This window comes from Pavona decussata, unplaced genomic scaffold (genome assembly GCF_977016875.1).
Source record: "Pavona decussata unplaced genomic scaffold, jaPavDecu1.1 SCAFFOLD_51, whole genome shotgun sequence".
NCBI classification, from domain to species: Eukaryota; Metazoa; Cnidaria; class Anthozoa; order Scleractinia; family Agariciidae; genus Pavona; species Pavona decussata.
In genome coordinates this window covers 2,150,001-2,171,211 of record NW_028145473.1, presented here as the reverse complement: position 1 = coordinate 2,171,211, position 21,211 = coordinate 2,150,001, and the positions used below count along the sequence as shown (strand labels likewise).

Below are 21,211 nucleotides of genomic sequence, written 5' to 3'. Positions count from 1 at the left end.
TGACATGTCAATCTCACAAAAACGCGGTATTATATCGTTAATACCAAAGAAAGACAAAGACAAAAAATATCTCAAAAATTGGAGACCAATCTCTTTATTGAACAACGATTACAAAATTGTCACAAAGGCTTTAGCTTTACGCCTGGAAAAAGTGTTACCCACGATCATTAGCCCGAATCAAACGGGATACGTAAAGGGAAGATATATAGGTGAGAGCATCAGAATCATAACAGACATGATGTCCTTTACGAAAAAGAAAAACATTCCAGGCATAGCGGTCTTTCTTGATTTTGAAAAAGCTTTCGATTCTATTGAATGGTGCTACCTTCAAAAATGCCTTGAAGTTTTTAACTTTGGTCCTCAATTACGACAATGGATCACAGTCTTGTATAATAACATATCAAGTTGTGTTTTGAACAATGGGTTTGCCACCAAACATTTTAATCTAAGCAGAGGTGTCAGGCAGGGTTGCCCACTCTCAGGGATCTTGTTTGTTATTGGTGTAGAAATTTTAAGCAATGCAATTAAACGCTCAAAGGAAATAGAAGGTATTCAAATTGATCCAAATAAATCTATAAAAATAACCCAGTACGCCGATGACACAACTGTTTTTGTTAAAGATATTCAATCTGCTCACAAGCTCTTTGATCTGCTGCAACAATTTGAAAACTGTTCTGGTCTTCGAATAAATCAATCTAAATCAGAAATACTTTGGCTGGGATCATTGCGTCAGAGAAAGGATTCCATTCTAAATCTAAAATTAAGTGATGAGCCGGTCTACGTTTTGGGTGTATATCTGTCATATGATGAAGAACTTGCCAACAAAAAAAACTTCTTTGAAAAGCTGCCTAAACTTAAAAAGACACTGAACATTTGGTTGTCTCGAGACATTTCTATATATGGAAGAGTAAATATAGTCAAAACGTTGGCAATATCCAAACTAACTTTTATCTGCAGCGTTTTAGACACTCCAAAAGGGTTTACCGATGAAGTTAATAACATAATATTCGATTACATATGGAAGTACAAGAATCCAAAACTAAAAAAAACGACTATAATCAAAAATAAGAAGGAGGGAGGACTTAATATGTTAGATTTTACGTTATTTGATAAAGCGTTAAAGATAGTCTGGGTAAAGCGCTTGTGCGCTAATGATAAAAGACCATGGAAATTTATCCCACTATCCTTACTTTCCAATGTTGGCGGCAACCTTCTTTTCCGGTGTAACTATAACATTCAATATCTACCTTTGGATGAAAACTTACCAAAATTCTATCGAGATATAATTTCCCACTGGCAGCAAATTAATAGCACTAACCCGAAAACAAAAGGAGATGTGTTAAATCAAACAATATGGAACAACCAGTTTATTCGAGTAAACAAGTTATCTGTTTTTTTCCCTGTTTGGAAAAAAATAGGTATTGAAAATCGCTCGTGCCTTTTCGACAACGAAGGTAAAACCTTGATGACTTTTTCAACCTTCATGCAGAAATACAACGTCAAGAGTAACTTTCTGCAGTATTATAGCCTTCTATCTGCAATACCACAGGAATGGAAAACTATGCTAAAGCAGGAATGTCTTCCACCGTCAACTGAATACGTACCACTTGCAATCGAAAAAAATCACATGCAAAACAATTTACAATACTTTACCCAATCACCAGCACTTCCCTCCTCCAACTGCGGAGAGAAGACTCATTGAACGCGGTTTTTTCTTTCAAGAAAGACAAAAAATCTACTTACTTCCTTTTAGTGTCACAAATGAGGCAAAATTATCCATGTTTCAATATAAAATAGTTCATAATATCCTGTATACAAACAAAATTCTGTACAAGATGAGAAAGAAACAGCGACCCGATTGTCCTTATTGCCATGATATTGATCAGACACCACTCCATTTATTTGTGGAATGTCCAATTGCTAAATCCTTTTGGAATAAATTTACAAAGTGGTTCAACGCTACATGTAGAGGAAACATTGCATTAGAGCAAAACGAAATTATATATGGGGTTTTAAAATTCACATCGTCTGGTTTTACCCTAAATCACCTGATCATAATTGGAAGATACTTTCTTTACATTAATGCAGTACAAGATGACAAAAGACCCCAGTTCACAGATTTTGTGACCCTCGTTAACGAAAAAATTGAATTAGAAAAATACATTGCGATTATGACCAATAAACTACTCTCTTTTAATAAAAAATGGTCCAACTTTTTAAACAATTAATGTTTAGAGTCTAGCTGTGCAAAGGCATATACTATCCATTTGTAAGCAACTAAATTAAATTCATTAATTTGTAAGTAATTGTATTGTATCGTAGTGTTGGTATTGTTCTTATAGTAGCGTAGGTATCGTTTCGTTTTGTTAGTAATATCGCATTGTAAGTAGTTTCGTATTTTTTTTTTTAGCACTGTATTATAAAAAGTATCAACCTTAACAAGTAGTATTTCTTAACAAGCGTGTTGTAATTTGTTTGAGCACTCAATAAAAAAAAATAAAAAATAAAAATAAAAAAATTCAAATGAATATCTTATGAGCTTTTTTAAACAATAAGACGTCTTTTTACACCATCCCTTTTCACGATTTGTTAAAAAACAAGTTCTGTGGCAATAACTGCAACAATTTCACAATCCACTGAGGTTGTGTTCTCATTCCACGGTTTCTTGCAGTTACAGTTACATGTACCTGTAGGTTCAGAGATAGGAATGATTCCGCTCTCTCTCGGAACCCGCCTAATCAGATATCAGAATTTTCAGCATCCATTCACTTGTGCATTAAGATACAATAGAAACCACTTACTCTGTGTCAAACTTACCTATTGCTGACAATAAATTATCCACGTTCAATCCACTCTTTGCTGACACTTCAAAAAAGAGAAGGCCATTGTCTTCTGCGTACGATGCTGCCTCCTAACAAAAAATGGAGATATAACTATCAACTAAGAAATTTTTCTTTGTTTCAAATAAGTTTTAACCTGCACCCTCAAATCTTTTCTTGGCCCAGGGTCACATTTCTGCAGCCCAGGATACATGCAGCGGCTCCTTTGATTACCGACCTTAAGATACGACGATGGGGTGTTAATAACGGATAGCAGAAGTAAACAAAAAGAACCTCAAGTTACAGGATACAGGTCTTGTGAAGTTGACTGTTGTTGCCGGCATCTAAGGGCCTCTTCATATGAGCCCGGTAACCGGGCTGGCCGGTAGGGGGGACGAATTTTGTCTTCAGTTCATATAGGAAATTTAATCCCGGTTACCGAGATGAAAAATGCCCAAAAGACCTCCAAAATACCTGTGGAACCGCGTTCCGACTTGTCAGCGACCTTACAAGCCATGCGCATGCAGTTAAAAATGTTTCGTCACAGACAGTCCCGGTACCCGGGCTGGAGTGTTCATATGGGAAAAATTTCCAGCTCGGTTATAATTACCGAGATCTCGGTAGCCGGGCAAGCCAGCCTTCTCATATGAACACATCGAAATTTCTGTAATGAAAAGAGTGGCGATATCTCGGAAACTGAGCCAGCCCGGTCGAAGAGGCACCAAGTCTGCAACATCAAGATGACTAGATTACCGCCCAAATTGCCATTTTCTAAAAGCAAATTTGGCAAAATAACTCTCCAGTTTTGACATATATGAAACCCGAAGTAACCAAGCTAACCGAATACACTAAACCTCGGTGAAGATGGCACAGTAAGTCTTACACAGTTAATCTTTCGAAGAATTTTCTGCATTTAGTTGCCAGTCCTCTTACAAAGACTTTGGAAAGTTATTGCGCGAAATTACTGTATTTGCTCGGAGGAAGATTCAGTATAAAAAATTTTTGTCCATGGTAACCTATCGATGCGAGAAAGTTTGGTTTTGGTTATGACGTAACTGTCTGTCCGGTCGAACGACTGTACGAACGAATTGCATCCATGTTGCGCCAACCGCTTTTTAGAAAAAAAAAAAAAGAACGGGAATTTTGAAGAAAGCTTATTTATGTATTCATTGAATATGTCGACAAACGGAAGGGGAAGAAGAGAAAGAGAGAGAAAGAAAACAAACAAGAAAACTAGCGATAAAAAAGCTAGATTCAACGTGAAAGAATGCGACTAAGAGCGCGAACAAACAGGCAAAATATCAATGACGAACAACGGCTGAAAAAGCAAGACAGAGCACGAGATGATAAGGAATTTTATACTGGAGAGCAGCGGAAGAAAGAGCAAGACAGAGAACGAGAAAAGAGACTAAGTTATAGTGACCAACAGTGGGTAATAGAGCAAGACAGCGCACAAGAATAGATATTAGATTATAGTGACCAACAGTGGAGAGACAAAACGACCGAGCACGAGAAAATTATTCTTCGATAGACAGTACATCGTAAACGGCCTTACAGTGAATAACAACCGTAAAGACAGAGTATTTTGCCGTTTCAATCGTCTCTGTGAACCTTGCGGAAGTGGAGATAGTACTTTTATGTTTTTGGTGTGACGCCACAAATTTACGCTCGCCGGTAAGCGCTAAAAATAACACAAGCAAATTGCTCATCAGTAGATGGCGCATCATAAACACTTTTTTTAAGGGAAATTCACAATGAAATACAGACTATTTTACCTTTCAATCGTCTCTGCTCGACCGTATAGAACCGGAGATATTTTGCATTTGCCCAGGGGCGTAGCGTGGTTTTTCCGTTTAGGTACGCGCAGGAGGGCGTAGTGAAACGAGCGCCAAAGGCGCCAGCCTCCAGGGGGGTGTGAGGGCATGCTCCCCCCAGAAAAGGTTTAGTTTTAGGGCCTCGGAAATGCCATTTTTTTCAAGGAAGAAGTTTCATAAATCAAAGCATGAAAAAATGCTAACTATTCAGTAACTTATTTGTCAACCTTTGGTACTACTGAAATAAGCGTATATTGGACTTGAGAATTATAAACTGTAAATGCGGCTACAGGAAAAGGGCGAAACGTCTTCCTTTACTACGGGAAAATTCGGCAACTCGATTGTCAATATCCACATTCATGTGCTTGTGTATGTGGAGTATTGCCAAAGAGGACATTCCTCACTCATAGTGCTTCGAAGAGGGGTTTTCAGTCTCTTCATGCCGCTAAAACTGCGTTCGGCAGCGCAGGTTGACACAAGTGTCTCGACCATCACCATTATGATGACTGGGTTTTGAACTCTCATACTAAAGTGAATAGTGCAATAATAAGAGAAAACTCTTGCCTATGTATAAGTCGCTTTTCGCCAAAAAGTCTAAAAGTTAATAAATGAATAAACATTCTTTTTTAGATTTTCGAGGTATGCGCGTGCGTACGTGCGGATATGGTCGCTACGCCCCTGTTGCCGTGAAACCGCAAATTGACATCTAGTTTACAATTCCAGCTAGCCGGTGCCTGCTGAAAATAACACAATTTCATGAACTTTGCTTACAAGCAAGTTACTCTAGATCGCGCATCATAAACACTTTTGTAGGGAAATTCACGCTTAAGTACAGTACACTTTTTGGGTTTAGGTAAGCCTTAAGCCGGGATCAAGTGAGCTCCTACACCCTTTTTAGCGCCAGTTTCCTTGCTCTGTTTTCTTCTTTAAGTTCTTCCACCTCTGCACATCCACTTTTGTTTATTGCAGGCAGGCGTTTCGAATTCTTCCCTTCCTTTGGATTCCTTATGAAAAGATGCAACTCGATGTTCAAAAGATGTTATCGAAGCAAACTCGTAAGCATAAGTTTCTAGCCTTCAGCGTTTATTTACTTATATTGTAACTCATTCATCTGCTTCCATCAAACCCAACTAATTCTTAGCGGTAATGTCCAGCTGAATCCCGGCCTTTAATACAATTAATCAAAAACTGAATTGTTTACCGCTGAACCCCTGCTATCTCTGCAACAATTTACCCGAATTCCAAGAGCTAATTTTTCGCATATATCTCAATCTTCTTTAAGGAAGACACCGCCCTTGAGAGTAGCAAACCTTCACACCTCCCCTCCGCTCACTCAATGTTGCTCTGAAGGCTTGATGATAACCCAGTCTTTTTTTCAGGGCAGACCAGCATTGTTGAGCTGGGGGGAGGGGTTGAGGGGGGGGGGGGGTGGATTGAGTTGTTAGTTGTTGATATATCACTGTAGCGGAGCAGATCCATAACTACAACACTAGGAACAAAGACCTTATTCGCCTGCCTCTTGCCAAGGCTACTAAATTTCAAACATCTTTTAAGTACAATGCCGCCAAATCCTGGAACACTCTTCTTCGTAACTTACGTCATGATCAGTCTCTCACTAGTTTTAAACTGAGAGTCAAGAAACATCTAAATCACCTTAGTTAATTTCTCACCTTCATGAACTCTTTGAAAGATTGTTTGCTTTCATTTCTATATTTTATTATTTATTCTTATTATTTTATACAGATCTCCATTTAAACCAGCTATGCTGAACTGGAATTTCTGTATAAATAATGTATATAAATAAATAAATAAATAAATTTGTAGAACTGCTGAAAGTTAGTTCTCAACAGTTTGTGTGCGATTGTAGGTTTTAGAGACTATCTATGATATATTACGCAGTTTATTCTCGTTCTCGTAATCTCGTTTTCTGTCTTAAGCTAACCTCACAGTTATTGTCTTGTGCAATGTACATGTAATGTAATTTGGAATTTTATTGCACTGTAAATAAATAAATAATATGTAAAAGATACCACGTCGTCAACAAACAGTATGGAACTGGTTGTCACAACGACCTAACGCCCCGTAATCAACCAGTACAGTTGCCCCAAAGAGGGATTCCTAGTCAAGTACATGACGAACATGTATTAGGAAAGTATGCCATAGGAACACCATGAACACACCGGCTTGTTTGTTTATTTTCTGTATACTGCGTATACTGACACATTTATGTCCAAGTTAACATGTCAAACTGAGCAGTGAGCTCTTTTCAAGAATTTTAAGGCATTACCTGATCTTCATATTGTCTGTTGATAGGCCTGTGCAAGCCACCCATGAATTGGAGCGTGTAGCGTAAGAATAAGCAAGAGTACAGTGTGCTTAAAAAATTGAGAAGGAGCTTTATTCAAGTTAGTGGGAAGGGAGATAGACTACACTGAAAACTGCAATGAGCCCCAGAATTGGGAAACCCCCATAAACCATTGCGGCTGTAATAAAAGAAAACTCACATGATGAGTATATTAAAGTTGTTGTGTTTTCTATGATTAGGGGTTTATTTTCTTTGTGAAATTTTGCTTGTCGAAGCCAAGAAAGTGTTACTCAACATCATAGTGATAAGGAAAAACCCCATTTGCATTTACTTTCAACACACTTTTACATTCGCGACTACAAAACTAGTTTCGTCGATAGACCTCGTCAGTTGGTAGCCACAGTTTGTTTTTAAAATACAGACGACTTCATATAATATAGCACGAGGAATAACCCTATCTAAGTAACTAAGTAACAATAACGTTATATGGGTAGGGGGGGGGGATAAAAAAATACAATGCAAAATACGAAAACAACAAATAACAGCAAAATATATATATACATACAACAAAATGGAATAAAATCAAAAAATAGTTCAGTTCCTATTGTGCAATAGCCATATGAAGTAATGTTTGTAGCTCCTTTTCATGTTTGCGTGACAACAGCCCTTGGGATCCGGAAATAGCTCCACTCGCCTTTCGTGTTGATCAATTGACTTTCGGTAACTTGATGAATCCTGACCGATTCAGTGATCTGTCTCAGCATTGCATCGTTTTGAAACATTCCTGTGACATTCATGATGAAGCCCACGACGTCTCCCCCATGTTTGTCACAGGAATGTCTCCACATCACTGACCCTTCTTCCCGCTGCTCCAGAGCACGTAAATGTTCCTTACCGCGAGTGTAAGCACTTCTAGATGTTTCCCCGATGTACTTATGGTGGCAAACCTGACATACCAACTCATAAGTAACACCGGTACTGCGGCAAGATCCTTTTCCTCCAGTGCCGCAGTACCGGTGTTACTTATGAGCTGGTATGTCAGGTTTGCCACCATAAGTACATCATGAATGTCACAGGAATGTTTCAAAACGATGCGATGCTGAGACAGATCACTGAATCGGTCAGGATTCATCAAGTTACCGAAAGTCAATTGATCAAAACGAAAGGCGAGTGGAGCTATTTCCGGATCCCAAGGGCTATTGTCACGCAAACATGAAAAGAAGCTACAAACATTACTTCATATGGCTATTGCACAATAGGAACTGAACTATTTTTTGATTTTATTCCATTTTGTTGTATGTATATATATATTTTGCTGTTATTTGTTGTTTTCGTATTTTGCATTGTATTTTTTTATCCCCCCCCTATCCATATAGCGTTATTGTTACTTAGTTACTTAGATAGGGTTATTCCCCGTGCTATATTATATGAAGTCGTCTGTATTTTAAAAACAAACTGTGGCTACCAACTGACGAGGTCTATCGACGAAACTAGTTTTGTAGTCGCGAATGTAAAAGTGTGTTGAAAGTAAATGCAAATGAGGTTTTACTTTATCACTCTGATGGGGTTTATTCTCCAGCCTATTCAATGCTTTACTGACCCCAAACCGACCCATCCTGTTGAAGACAATAGTGACGAACAATTGTTTTGTTCATTAAACTGATTGTTTTGACACATAATTATTTGTCGCTGACACCACTGTAGTCGCATAGGACCCCGTCCAAACTAATCCACATAAATTTGAAAATGACACTCTCTTCTGAGAATGAGCCAAAGGTATTTCCCTTCTCGCTATCTTTTCTTTATCGTTTTTGCTGTTACACTTACGCAATTCTTTGCTCCAGGAAATGCTAAATACACAGTGGAACATCCACACGCTGCCACTGCGCGTCTGCATTTTCAGAGCTCAATGAAGAGCTGGAATTTTCAAAATTATCCACTCTAGTTCCCTATAGAGAGGGTTTTCTTAAAAGATCCAGCCAGAGGAAAACAACATCTTCAGGTAAACAGAAGGTCTGTGAAATCTGAGAAACATACGTTTTCGAATTTTTCCTTGTTAGTGTGGACAATGGCAACAACAAATTACCTTGTAATTTACCACTCTTTGACTCGAACAATCTGCTTTGTTTCCGACCAGTGCTACAACAATATCTGGATTGGCCTTTGTCTGAAGATCTTCGACGTAAGACTTTGCTTCATCAAGTGTATCTTCTTGTGTTATGTCATACACAACAATTGCAGCATCTACGTTGCTGTAGTGCACCTCTACCAAATGCCGAAACTGCCCATGACCAGGAAAATCCCAAATCCCAAGCATTACTAGTTCATCATCCAGAAATACTCTTTTCATGCTAAAGTCAACTAAGGATAGAAGAAAACTTTGTGACTATGAAGAGTGATTTATATTTGCATAGATTTGTTTTTTTCCTAGACAGACAGATAAATAATAGCAAACCCCTCACCTCCTCTTTTAGCGGGTAAAAATGGGTCCCATGAACCGTGGACAAGTCTTTGAAACAAACATGACTTCCCTACAGCAAAAGAACCTGTTTTACAAAACAAATAAGAACACCATAAGCATGACCCTTAATTACTACGCAAAGACAATGAAGTGAAACACTGAGTTCAGAAACCCTGAAAGATGTACGGTTTAGTCTCCTTGTTGCCTAACAAGCGCCTTACACTAATTACACTCATTAAGTGGTGTATTAAATGTACGTCTGTGCTGTATTACTAAAAACTGGATCATTTTGTAATGCAATTCCAGGAATTTGATTGGCTTAGCGGCCCGAGTCATTATACCATGCCAGAGAAATAGAGGCCATTAAATTGTCTTCTAAATTCGCTTCTTGCAAAGCGAAATCAGCAAGATCTAACAATTAATATTTCTTGGTTGTTTTTAATAAAACAATTACTCCACAATTATTCCACACACAGTTGTGGAATAACTGTTAAATATTCTTCAAGATGGTTGACGTTTTATGAAAAAAATTTAAGGCTGATCATTGTTCTCATGGGGAATTTAGCGGATGAGTGTAAACGTGAGGAACAAAAGCTAAATACGACTTAATAAAATTTAAAAATCGAAAACAAAATGTATTTTTTAAAACAATTTTTAATCAACACAACAGCTAGTCAGTTACAGAGGCATTACTTCAACAAGCTACTTATTCTATCTTCTTATCACGTTAAACTGATATATCTACGAAGCAATTCACTCAGTAGTAAGATCTAACGGCGTCCATTTATTTTTTGTATTTTTGTTTGTTTGTTAGTTTTTACTGAAAGCCAGTAACGAAAACTGTTAAATATACTTTACTCGAACACTGGCCCAGCGTTATATAAAGCCAAAGAAAGGTGGTGGTTCCTTTGCACACGTCTCAATACCTTTCAAAGATGGTGTCTTGGTTATTAACACCCCAATCTACTCAGAGGTTACAACTTCGAAAAAGAAACCTTTCTGGGCTGTTTTTATAAGTCAGAATTTTAATGCGAGCAAAATGTTTATGTCGCTTCTCAAATTTTCTGGCCTGTAAATTCTGTCCACGAGGTTCAGCAGAGGTGTGTTCAAGTAAAATCCATGCCCCTAACCATAAAATTAATAAATAAATAAATAAATAAATAAATAAATAAATAAATAAATCACTTTATTTAAGTGTAACCAAAAGTGGGTCCTCGTTAAGTATACACATTGTTTATGACCAACAGCTCCAAAATTTTTAATGGTTTAGAAAACATATTTGCATATATCCACTCACACTCTTTTTTCTTTCTTTTTTTTCTTTTGTAGAATGTAAATGACTGCTGAATTTTATCTAATACTATAAACAACTGACTACTTTACTCACCGACAACTGCCACCTTAAATTGGGACATACTTCTGAATGTGTTCCAACGTTTCATTGTTCCTGAATAGCCGTTAAAAGTCACTAAAGAATAAATAACATTCTTTCTCGACAAAATGCAACAGTAGACGATGCATCATCTAAACATACCAACATAAGAATAAAAGAATAAGAATAAAACATGTAGAATCACAGGTAGCCCAAGCTCGAAATATGAGCGCTAGTTACGCAACGGTTGAAAAATATAAGGATTTGTATGGGAGAAAAACGGTTTATTTTAGAGGCTAAAAATATGAACGAATTTTTAAATAAAAATCACCCATTTTACTTCTCGTGTGTATTTCTTGCCTCCTATGTGATTTTTAGGGCGATTTAGCGCGATTCCAGTGAGTTTTAGTTCCATCGCTCTCTCTCTATATAGGACATAGAAAAACATTTCGAAATGTCCTAACCTTATAATATGCTGTAAAAGACAGGTCCAGATGCCATTTTAGCACGATTCTCTGGTCGTTCGTCGCATAAGTTTGAGCCGGCTGTTTGTATTAAACGTCCGATGTAGTTCACCACGCAAACTGGTCGCATACAAATCTTTAGTTAACTTTCGGCTCATTTCATCAAGACTGCATCTTCTTCGACGGCTATGTCATTTGTGAGTTTTGCTAGGTGCACGAAAACAGTACATCTGATCGCTGCTAGAATGAGAAAAAATGTCGGCGCTTTCAGTCTATCTTGCATTGCAATGAGCCATTTCTTCGTCACGCAAAACAATGTCCTGGACATTTTAGGGGGGTGGAGGAGGGTGAAAATGCGAAATGCTTGATAACTGAACAGTTCATTGCAACAACAACAACAACAACAACAACAATTAACAAAGTGATACCTTTAGTTATGTTATTTTTCCCTTGCTAAATTCCAGATAATTTATTTATTCGCGAACCCGGGGGAGGGGATAAATACTGACGAAGATCACTACACATCCTTTAGCTAGTTCTTTCCATCTTTAAATGCAATGATTCCAGTATGAAACCAAAAATAGCCCTCATTACAGGCATCTGTTTGTCATACTATGTCATGGGCATGGGTGAGGACTAAAAATGCTTGAAAGCTGCACTCGGTACTAGTCCTGTAACTAGTACATACTCTAGCTTTGAAACACAAACTGCAAGATTAAAAAAACATTATTTAAGGAATTTCGTCTTTCCTTGCTTGCTTCATCTTTGGTAAGCCCCAATATTAATTTATCACTAGTTGCAGGCTAGCACTATTAGACAGTGTTAGACAACAGCTTTTCGGGCCTTTATTTTTCTTACTCCTCTTAGTTATGCAAGTCTGTTCACCAAAACTTGAAAAAAAGTACCTTAACTAAACGGCTTGCGCAAGGTTATAACAGCTTGTAAGTGGTAGGTTAATTGACTGGACATAACTCTGATCGCTGCGGGTAAGTGTGCTGTCCTTGGCGGGTCGGATAGGGCTAGTAACTGGTCTTGGCGGTCTGTTGACATAACTCAAGGGAGGAGCAGGAATCGGCTCCTATTGACTAATGAAAGCAGTCTGAAATATGAAAGAGTGTTCTGTTTCCACTGGCTGATGGGCGACACTTAGGGTCTAGTCAATGCCGTACTACTTAAAAAGCGGGGGAGGAGTGGGGTGGGGAAGCGCGTGGGAGGAGATTGGTATAAAACCAGCCTGTAATAACCTATCTCGCTTCGAGGTACTGTTATACCTTCATTCATAAACCAATCATGGTTTCGGCCACAAATTTGCACCCACACCGTCTCCCGCATCCCTCACACACAACAAATGTTTCGATCCTTCAGTTGATAATAAAAACCGGTGTTTATGTGGTGCTGGCGTGGGGTGGGGCTTCTGACAGGAGGGGTGCTCTCGGGACGGATGATGTTGTGGCCCACACGCGTTACGTAACACCATAATTTCCTTCAGGTAGTATCCAGACATGTTTGGTGTCTTGTACCGCGTAGTTGTAGTGTTGTACCACCTACAAGAGCCTTAAAAGAACTACATCCCTCCATTTTCAGCATACGTGACTTCAAAAAAATTCACTTGTGCCCCCCACTAAGCATACAAACGGCGTCAAGTAACTAGCACGACCAGAATTTATTTACTTAGTAACTTTTTGGCGATTCTTTCTCACGCCGAATGACCATAGCCATAGCCATAAATTCGACTGAACTTTTTTAGCAATTTTATTTTTAAATTTAGGAAGAGTTTCAAATTGAGTATTGTTTAATTTAGACATCATAAATTTGATTGTATTTGAAAAACAACACACCTAACGAAGTAACACGCACATGAATGACCACTCGAAGCCACGGGAGACCCAGACTTATTTACGGAAGAATGAAAAAAAAAAAATAGGTAATTCAATGTCCTCCTAGCATTAGCACTAACTCAGCACTAACTCAGGAAAACAATAGAACGGCAATATTTTTCGCAGGGGTGCGTTCTTTCATTGCTATTTATCAGCCATTTATACGGGAAATACGCTATTTGGGGTCATCGGCGTGAAGAAAAAAAAGAACTTTCACCTCGCATTTTTGGTTTCATACTAGGATCTGTTGTATTAAAAAATTGAAAGAGGTAGCCTAAGGATGTAGTGATCTCCATCAGAAAGTACTGATACTAACAACCCCTACCCCACCCCCTCCCCCGAACGCTCCTAACAAGCCAGCCCGCGCGCTAACGAATTCGCGAATAAATAAATTATCTGGATTTTAGTAAGGAAAAACCAACGTAACTAAAGGTATCACTATCTTAATTGTTGTTGTTGCCTTGGGTATACCTGTTCAGTAATCAAGCATTTTCGCATATTTCACCCTCCTCCACCCCCCTAAAATGGCCATGACATTGTATTATTTTACGAACAAACGGCTCCCTGCAATGCAAGATAGACTGAACATCCTGAAAGCACCGACATTTTTTGTCATTCTAGCAGCGATCAGATGTTATATTTTCGTGCACTGTAAACCAAGCAATACTTCGCAAATGACTTAGCCATCGAAGAAGATGCAGTCTTGATGAAATGAGCCGAAAGTTCATCAAAGATTTGTATTCGACCAGTGGTGTACATATCAGACGTTTGATACAAACAAACGTTTGATACAAACAGCCGGCTCAAACTTATGCGACGAACGACCAGAGAATCGTGCTAAAATGGCATTTGGACCTGTCTTTCACCGCATATTATAAGGTTGGAACATTTCGAAATGTTTTTCTATGTTCTTATATATGGGTCAAGACATGTTCACGGACTAAAAACAGGCACGTAGCAGGGGGAGGGGCAGGGGGGGTTTAAGCCCCCCCCAGAATCTTTGGAAGTAAAAAACCAATGTGCCCAAAAATATATAACTAAAACAAATTTTAAAATGTGCATAAATCAGTCTTGAACTCTGTCACTGCAAGTGCCTTTTCACAGTCTTCAATAATTTGTTTACTACCTGTCAGTTTCCGTCGCTAACAGGTTGTCTTTATATACAACAGCAACAACGGCACTCCTACATTGTGAAATCGAAATCGAAATCAGCCAATCTCAAGCCGTGAAAGCTGTTGAACTAAACTTCTTGTTTCTATCGCCAGTAATCAAGAGCAACTGTAGTAATAAAAAGTTAGAAATGAAAATTTTTAACCCCCCTTCATTTTTTGTGTGGAGGTAGGTTACCGGGAGTGATGAACAAAAACAGCCATATTTGGATCGACACGTGTGTCGTTGCCATGGTAACCGCACTTGATCACGTCGGCCTGAGGTCTATCATTTGACCAAAAAATTCACTCTCAAGTAGTAAAAATTGGTTCTCGAGTGCATGTGAACCAATTCAAATGAAATTGATATTCTCTATCTAAAGCCTGTTTGAAGCAAATACTAGGGCCCTCAAAATTACCAATTTTGCAATTTTTTGCAATTTGTCCCAGGTGTCTTCAGCACCCATGGGCAGAATATAGTTTTCCCTAAACTGATTTTATAATATTTAAAAACGTCAATATCTGAGTAATCTCTGCTGCTAATTTGGTTTATGTGGAAAGAGTACTTTCGGAGAAATTAGGAATATGGTTGTGCTTGTTTTTCCTGCTTGTCTAAATGGCTGACAGGGAACATAGCAAGACGGGCATTTTCTTCTTGTTTATAAAACCCAAATTATTTTAACAGTAAATTTTATAAAAAGGGAGAGTGGCTCGACCATCTGTGTGAATTTAATTTGAATTGGTCTACATGCACTCGAGAACCAGACTCATTTACTTTTACCTTTTGAGAGTAGAACTTTCGCTCAGAACATGGTCCTAAGGCCGACGTCATCTAGTGTGGTTACCATGGCAACGATACATCTGCCGATCCAAAAATGGTTGTTTTTGTTTATCCCCCAAGGTAATTTACCTCCACAATAAAATTGAAGGGGGTTATAATTTTTCATTTCCAACTTTGCTTCACTTTCCTGGAGAATTGCTCTTAAGTGTTTTAAAAGCGGTGGAATGATTTGTTCTCGCACGCAAAGCTCTCAAACCCGTGTAATAATTTAGCGCCTAAAATGACGATTTTAACGGATTTTCGTTATTTGCATGTTTCTTTGAAATAAAAGGATATTTCACCGAAAAAACTATACAGCGATTTTAGTTATATCCTAGCCTATCTGACATTTACATATGAAAGAAATCGAATTTTCCACCCTTGCCACGATATGTTTGATTTTTACGGACAGGCGCTCTTAAGTGTCATTCAAGCAGTTCTCTGATTTTGTTTATTTTTAAAGACTTTTACTCAATCTTATTAAGCATTTTTTAAACTAGTTTTAGAATTAGATAGGTTTTACTATTAGCTAAGTTTGCTTTCAATCGTGAGTGCATTTAAGGTAGCCGAACACAGTTTTCTAGTATACAGGTATTAGTAAACATTATTTGAAAACTACGTACTTCTGAGAACCCGAAATTAGCATGTTGCAAGATTAACTAAGAAGGAATAAATTTTGATACTTCTTCTTGCGCAAAGTACCGTTGCCATGGCAACGCAGCAAGCTATTAACCACCCACAAATAATGGTTTTCCTTAATTTTTAGAAAATACACTCGTTAGATTTATTCCATTTTTTGTATCCAGAAAAACTCACAAAATACTGACATAGTGATGCTGTTTTTATGTAATTTTAACAGAGATCTCCTGTAAATGTTGGTTTTGCACTTTAGTGTTTTTTGAAGTAACCCTCTGTTAGATTTTATTTTTGGTTTGTAGGCGAGTTACGCTTTTAGAAAACTACTGTTTTGTCAAATTTCACGAAATTCTAACGGGCGGTTCCTTAGAAAACAGTTCATTTCCATTAAAACAACCAGTCACAATTTTTTGCTCAAATACGCATGCGTGGCTTTTAATTTCGTTTTCTCAGCAAAGATGAAAAGCGTACAAAAAGTCTTAGCTCATTGCGAGCTCACTTTCTTTGTTCGGCGAAGTAAATAAAAAAGGATTCACAAACGAGAAACTGAGTTATTTTAAGAGCAAAACTTACCTTTGTGATCCATTTGGTACAAAATCGAGCGATCGATGGTATTTGCTTACCACAACCCTAGCGCTCGCTTAATAGTATCACTAACAGAATCTGTAAAGCGCGCGCAAACTGTGTTCGGGCACCTTAAATATTTATATAGAGAATGCGTTCAACAAATACTATTATTATTTTAAAAATGGATCTGTAACCAGGTGGTTTCATGATAGTTAAACGTTTCTCTGGCTAAAAATTTGTAAACGTCTACAAAATCAAATGTTTTTTTTAAAGAACGCAACGTTTTGGCGAAAACTTCAGCCTTCATCGGGTGAAAGCGAATTACAAATAGCGCAAACATATAAAAGAGATATATGGCGTTTGACTCGCACCACCCAGTCATGTACAAGAGGGCCGTTGTTAAGTCCTTCTCTAATCGTGCCAAAAACATTCCATACTCAAGCAACCAACGATGTAAAGTGATGAAACATGTAACCTCTGCACTGATAGCGAATGGGTACCCGAAGCGTTTTATTATTAATGGCAGTAAACCTAATCGTTCACCCCAACATTCCACAATAACAACACGTGCGCCGGACGCCAACAACAACTTATATTACCATAATTATATCAACAACGTATATTACCATAACAAGAGACTATGAGTTACCTCATAGTCTCTTGACCATAATTATATCAACAACTTATATTACCATTTATCAACAACGTATATAACCACATTCCAAGGGTAGATCAGGGCCGATCAAACAGATCAGTTATGAAACTATGACCTCACACTTGCCTTAAAACCCTACCATTGACTATGGACAGTTTATTTTCTAAACCAAACGACCCCGTTCCAAAAGACCGGACTCGTGGCGCGATCTATTTAATTCCCTTCCAATATTGCGACAAAAGTTACATTGGTGAGACAAAACGCAAATTTGCCTCTCGACTGAAAAAACACCAGAAAGCAGTACAACATAAACAATCAAAAAAGGCTACATTTGCTTAACATTGTTTATATTTAGGTCACTACATCTCTTGGGAATCTTTCAAGATCCTTCGCCTTTAAAGTTTTGTCCTTTAGCGTGAGATTTAGATACTCATGTGGCAAGTTTAGCCATCGTCCCGATTGATTGGATTTTTGAAGATGTAAGGGGGTGTTTACATAATATCGGCGCGACTTTCATTCGGGTACAAGCTCACTCTCGCTCTGCATTCGCTTACATGATATCAGCACAAAATCTCATACCGAGCAAGTTAAACTGATGTGAGTTCATCCCGGTAACTGTACCGGAGTGAGATTCTCATTCCAGTATGAAAACTCATTCCGATGTCATGTAAAGGGTACGACTGTTCGTCCCGGTATGAAATCGTTCTCTCGGGAGTCTGGAGCGGGTGTCGCATGCGTAGTCTTCGACATCCAATCCAAGATGGCGTCACCATCTCGTCGGCCGACATGAAGTGTTCCCTCATGTAAATACGGAATAAAATCTCATCCTTTCATATAAACAAGGTAAAAAATCAAAATATCCTTCCAGTATGAAACTTGCACCGAGTTTTCACATGTAATTACCCCAATCAGTCAACATAATTTGCATTTTCACTTTTATGTACTCGCGCTATTTGTAATTGTTATCACTTTCCCCTGATGATCGGTTGAGGATTTGGCCGAAACGTTTAAAAACATTTTTTTTGGTTTACATTTACATATTTTTAACCAGAGAAACGTTTTAACTAACTCTATTATTATGAGTTGGATCTTTTAATATTAGAAGTTTTAACTTGTAAATAGCCTGGAATATGTTAATAAAGAAATTGTTATTATTATTAGTACTATTCTTCTTCTCCTTCTTCTTCTTCTTCTTCTTCTTCTTCTTCTTCTTCTTATTATTATTATTATTATTATTAATTAGAATACTAATTATAATAATAATAATAATACTAATGATAATAATACTAATGATAACAATTTCTCTATTAACATATTCCAGGCTATTTACAAGTTAAAACTTCTAATATTAAAAGTATTAATTACAATACTAATTATAATAATAATAATAATAATAAATTTTATTAAAATCTCCTTACAACACCTATTTAGAGATAATAATATATGACCAATTCACATTCCACCATCGTAGACTAAAATTTTGATGAAATAAAAAATTGTAAGAGATCTTAAAATACTAATTTATTTTTGTTTTGATGATGATGATGATGATGATTATTATTATTATATTGCTTTACCAGGGAAAAGCAACATCGACAATCTTTAAAGAGAAGGAGGAGGAGAAAAAGCTGAAGTACCAACAGAGGGTGCTGGACGTTGAAATGGAGTCTTTCACTCCCCTAGTTTTTGGAACCAACGGTGTGATGGGAGCCGACTGCAATTGCTTTCTCAAACGCCTTGCCGAGAAGCTGTCAGAAAAGAATGAGGATCGGATCTTTATCACATTACTGTCACTTGGATTAGAACATTGCTTTCTTTTGAGATTTTAAGGTCGGTACACACGTGCGTAAGAGGCTCCAGGACACCTTTCCATAGCCAAGCGTGTGTCCGCTAATTTTAGAACGTGAATAATGGCGCAAGCTTGTGAATTAGTATTTAAGATCTTTTTAATATTTTTTATTTCGTCAAAATTTTAGTCTATTAATAGAATGTGGAATGTGAATTAGTCATATATTATTATTATATGTGAATAGGTGAAGAGTTGTAAATAGGTATTCTGAGAAGATTTTAATAAAGTTTGTTGCTATTATTCTTATTACTATTTTTATTATAATTATTATTATTATTATTACTATTATTATTACGAATTTAATTTTTTTTCAATTCATGATATTTTTTTCTTTTTCTTTACAAAAGCATCATGCTTGAAAGTAGTCTCGTTTTTCTTTTTGCAATCGCATATCTAAAAAAAGAATATTACTGAAATTGTGCTTAAAAATAGTCTTTTTAATTGAAATAAATTGTAAATAGGTTTTTGATAGCTTTTTTATATATACTTTTAACGTGTAAATAGCACTTTGTGTGGAATATTTTAATAAAGATATTATTATTATTATCATTATTTATAATTTATTTATTATTATTATCATTATTACTATTATTATGATTATGATTATTATTATTTAATGAAAGAAAATAGTAACTAATGAATTGGAATTTCAGTGGCTAATTTCACAGAGTGACTCTTTAAGGTTTTAAGGTTTTAAGGTTTTTATTATTGTGCACTATTTCAATGGCTTACAACAAAAGGAAATTACAATATATAAGAAAAGTAATGTAAAGATAGCATTAAATTACATGTGCGCAGTGACCAAAGGAGCTTAGGCTTTCGAGTTGGTCACTGCCACGTGCAACTAACTGGCGTATAACGTGCAACTAAACAGCAAAAAAAAGTAATGAATAATAAAAGTGCAATAATAGAAACATACTACAATTTTTACATAAAAAACAATAGGAATGATAATTAATAGTGAGGGCAATACTTTTTAAATACCCAATATTCATTGGGCATTTAAAAGGTACAATTTGTACTGCTTGTAGAAGCTATTATATGAGAGCTTTTTTAATTTAGTGGGAATTTTTTCCCAAATTTTTGACCCTGCAAATGCTAAAGTGGCAGCTCCGTAGTTATTCATTATCCTCGGCCGATAAAAATTAAGGTTTGATACAAATCTGGTGTTATAGCCATGAACTTCAGAGGCAAGAGTTAGGGTTCCTTTGAAAATGTTAGGAATATTAGTAGTATTGTTAATAATTTTATGTGTGAAAAGGGCCACCTTAAATTTGTAAATGTTTTCAAGTGTAAGAATACCTAAGAGATTTAAGTATGGCATAGCACTCTTTCCAGGTCTGATTGGAATTTGGGAGCGTTGGTTTTTGTGGAGGAACGAAAACCGTACAACCCGTAGATAAATCATCGTAGCAGGGCCAAGAACCAACAACAAACTCAACCCACATATAGCGTCAACATCGGGAATCGGACCCGGGCTGTTTTGGTGGGAGGCAAGTGGTTTCACCACTGCGCCATCCCTTGTTTTGTTGGAGAAGCTGCAGAGTCCGTTCAAGAATTCTTAGGATAAATTATCTTTCAAGATTGTTTTCTGGTGAACGCTTCATTTGACAAAATTTAATCTATGCAAAAACTCAAATAATGCTCAGGAACCATGGGTATCGCACGAAGCGTATAAAATGGCGCTCGTGCGGATCGGTCTTCATGAAATACACTCAGCTAACTCTCTGTCTTAGCAACCACTTCGTAAACAAACGTTTTGTTTCTCCATTAAATACTGTTTCAAGAGCACTCTCGTAAGCGACCACCATTCAAATTTCTTAAGGGACCGCGGCTACTTTTTACGCCAGAAATTTGACATATTCTTTTGTTTTCTACTTCCGGTAAGCGGCCACCCAACATAATCACGTAAAATCGTATGATCACTAGAAGTGAGAAAAGTTTAAGTTTTAATGACGCTAACCCGGACTGCCGAGTTCAGGTATAACACGAGACGCATTGACAACTACTGTACACTCCACTGTACTTTTCCCGAAACGTGTTGCATGCGAAAAAAAATCAAATAAATTAGTTTCTATTTGCGTAATTTGATAAGGTAATATATTTTTTATGTAATTAATTAAGCAATCCAGTATGAGGCTTATTTTGTGGATCTTTCCGTTAGCCACCACCTCCCGTTAGCGACCACTTTGTTGTGTCTCAAGGGTGGTCGCTTACGAGAGAGTTGACTGTGTTTTCGCTTCTTGTTAGAATTCAGTGAAAAATAAGTTGCTTAGCCGTGAGCACTTTTCTTCTTTCGCCAACAAATTATTATTTGAGCTCAACTGACAATGACTTGAAAATAGACTCACTACGCGGATTAAGTAGACCAGAAGTGTTCCTTTTCAAGCGTCAAAATCACGTAAAACCTTAAAATTCATTGTA

At 37.2% G+C, this 21,211-nt stretch overlaps 2 protein-coding genes across 5 annotated transcripts in view; both read right to left on the bottom strand.

Moving 5' to 3' along the window:
- Positions 1 to 21,211, bottom strand: part of LOC146481044 (uncharacterized) — a 185,587-nt gene that overhangs the window by 135,334 nt on the left and 29,042 nt on the right. The window lies entirely within an intron of this gene.
- Positions 1 to 21,211, bottom strand: part of LOC146481045 (uncharacterized) — a 68,562-nt gene that overhangs the window by 46,658 nt on the left and 693 nt on the right. For 3 of the 4 annotated variants that reach the window (XM_085108729.1, XM_085108731.1, XM_085108732.1), the window contains 4 exons: positions 10,787 to 10,867; positions 9,401 to 9,484; positions 9,025 to 9,299; positions 2,818 to 2,911 (listed from right to left, as the gene is read on the bottom strand). In XM_085108729.1, coding sequence (XP_084964855.1) covers positions 2,818 to 2,911; positions 9,025 to 9,299; positions 9,401 to 9,484; positions 10,787 to 10,841 — 508 coding nt within the window. In that variant the 5' untranslated portion in view covers positions 10,842 to 10,867. Of the gene's footprint in view, positions 1 to 2,817; positions 2,912 to 9,024; positions 9,300 to 9,400; positions 9,485 to 10,786; positions 10,924 to 21,211 lie in introns of those variants that run through there. The other variant, XM_085108730.1, reaches the window with a different exon arrangement.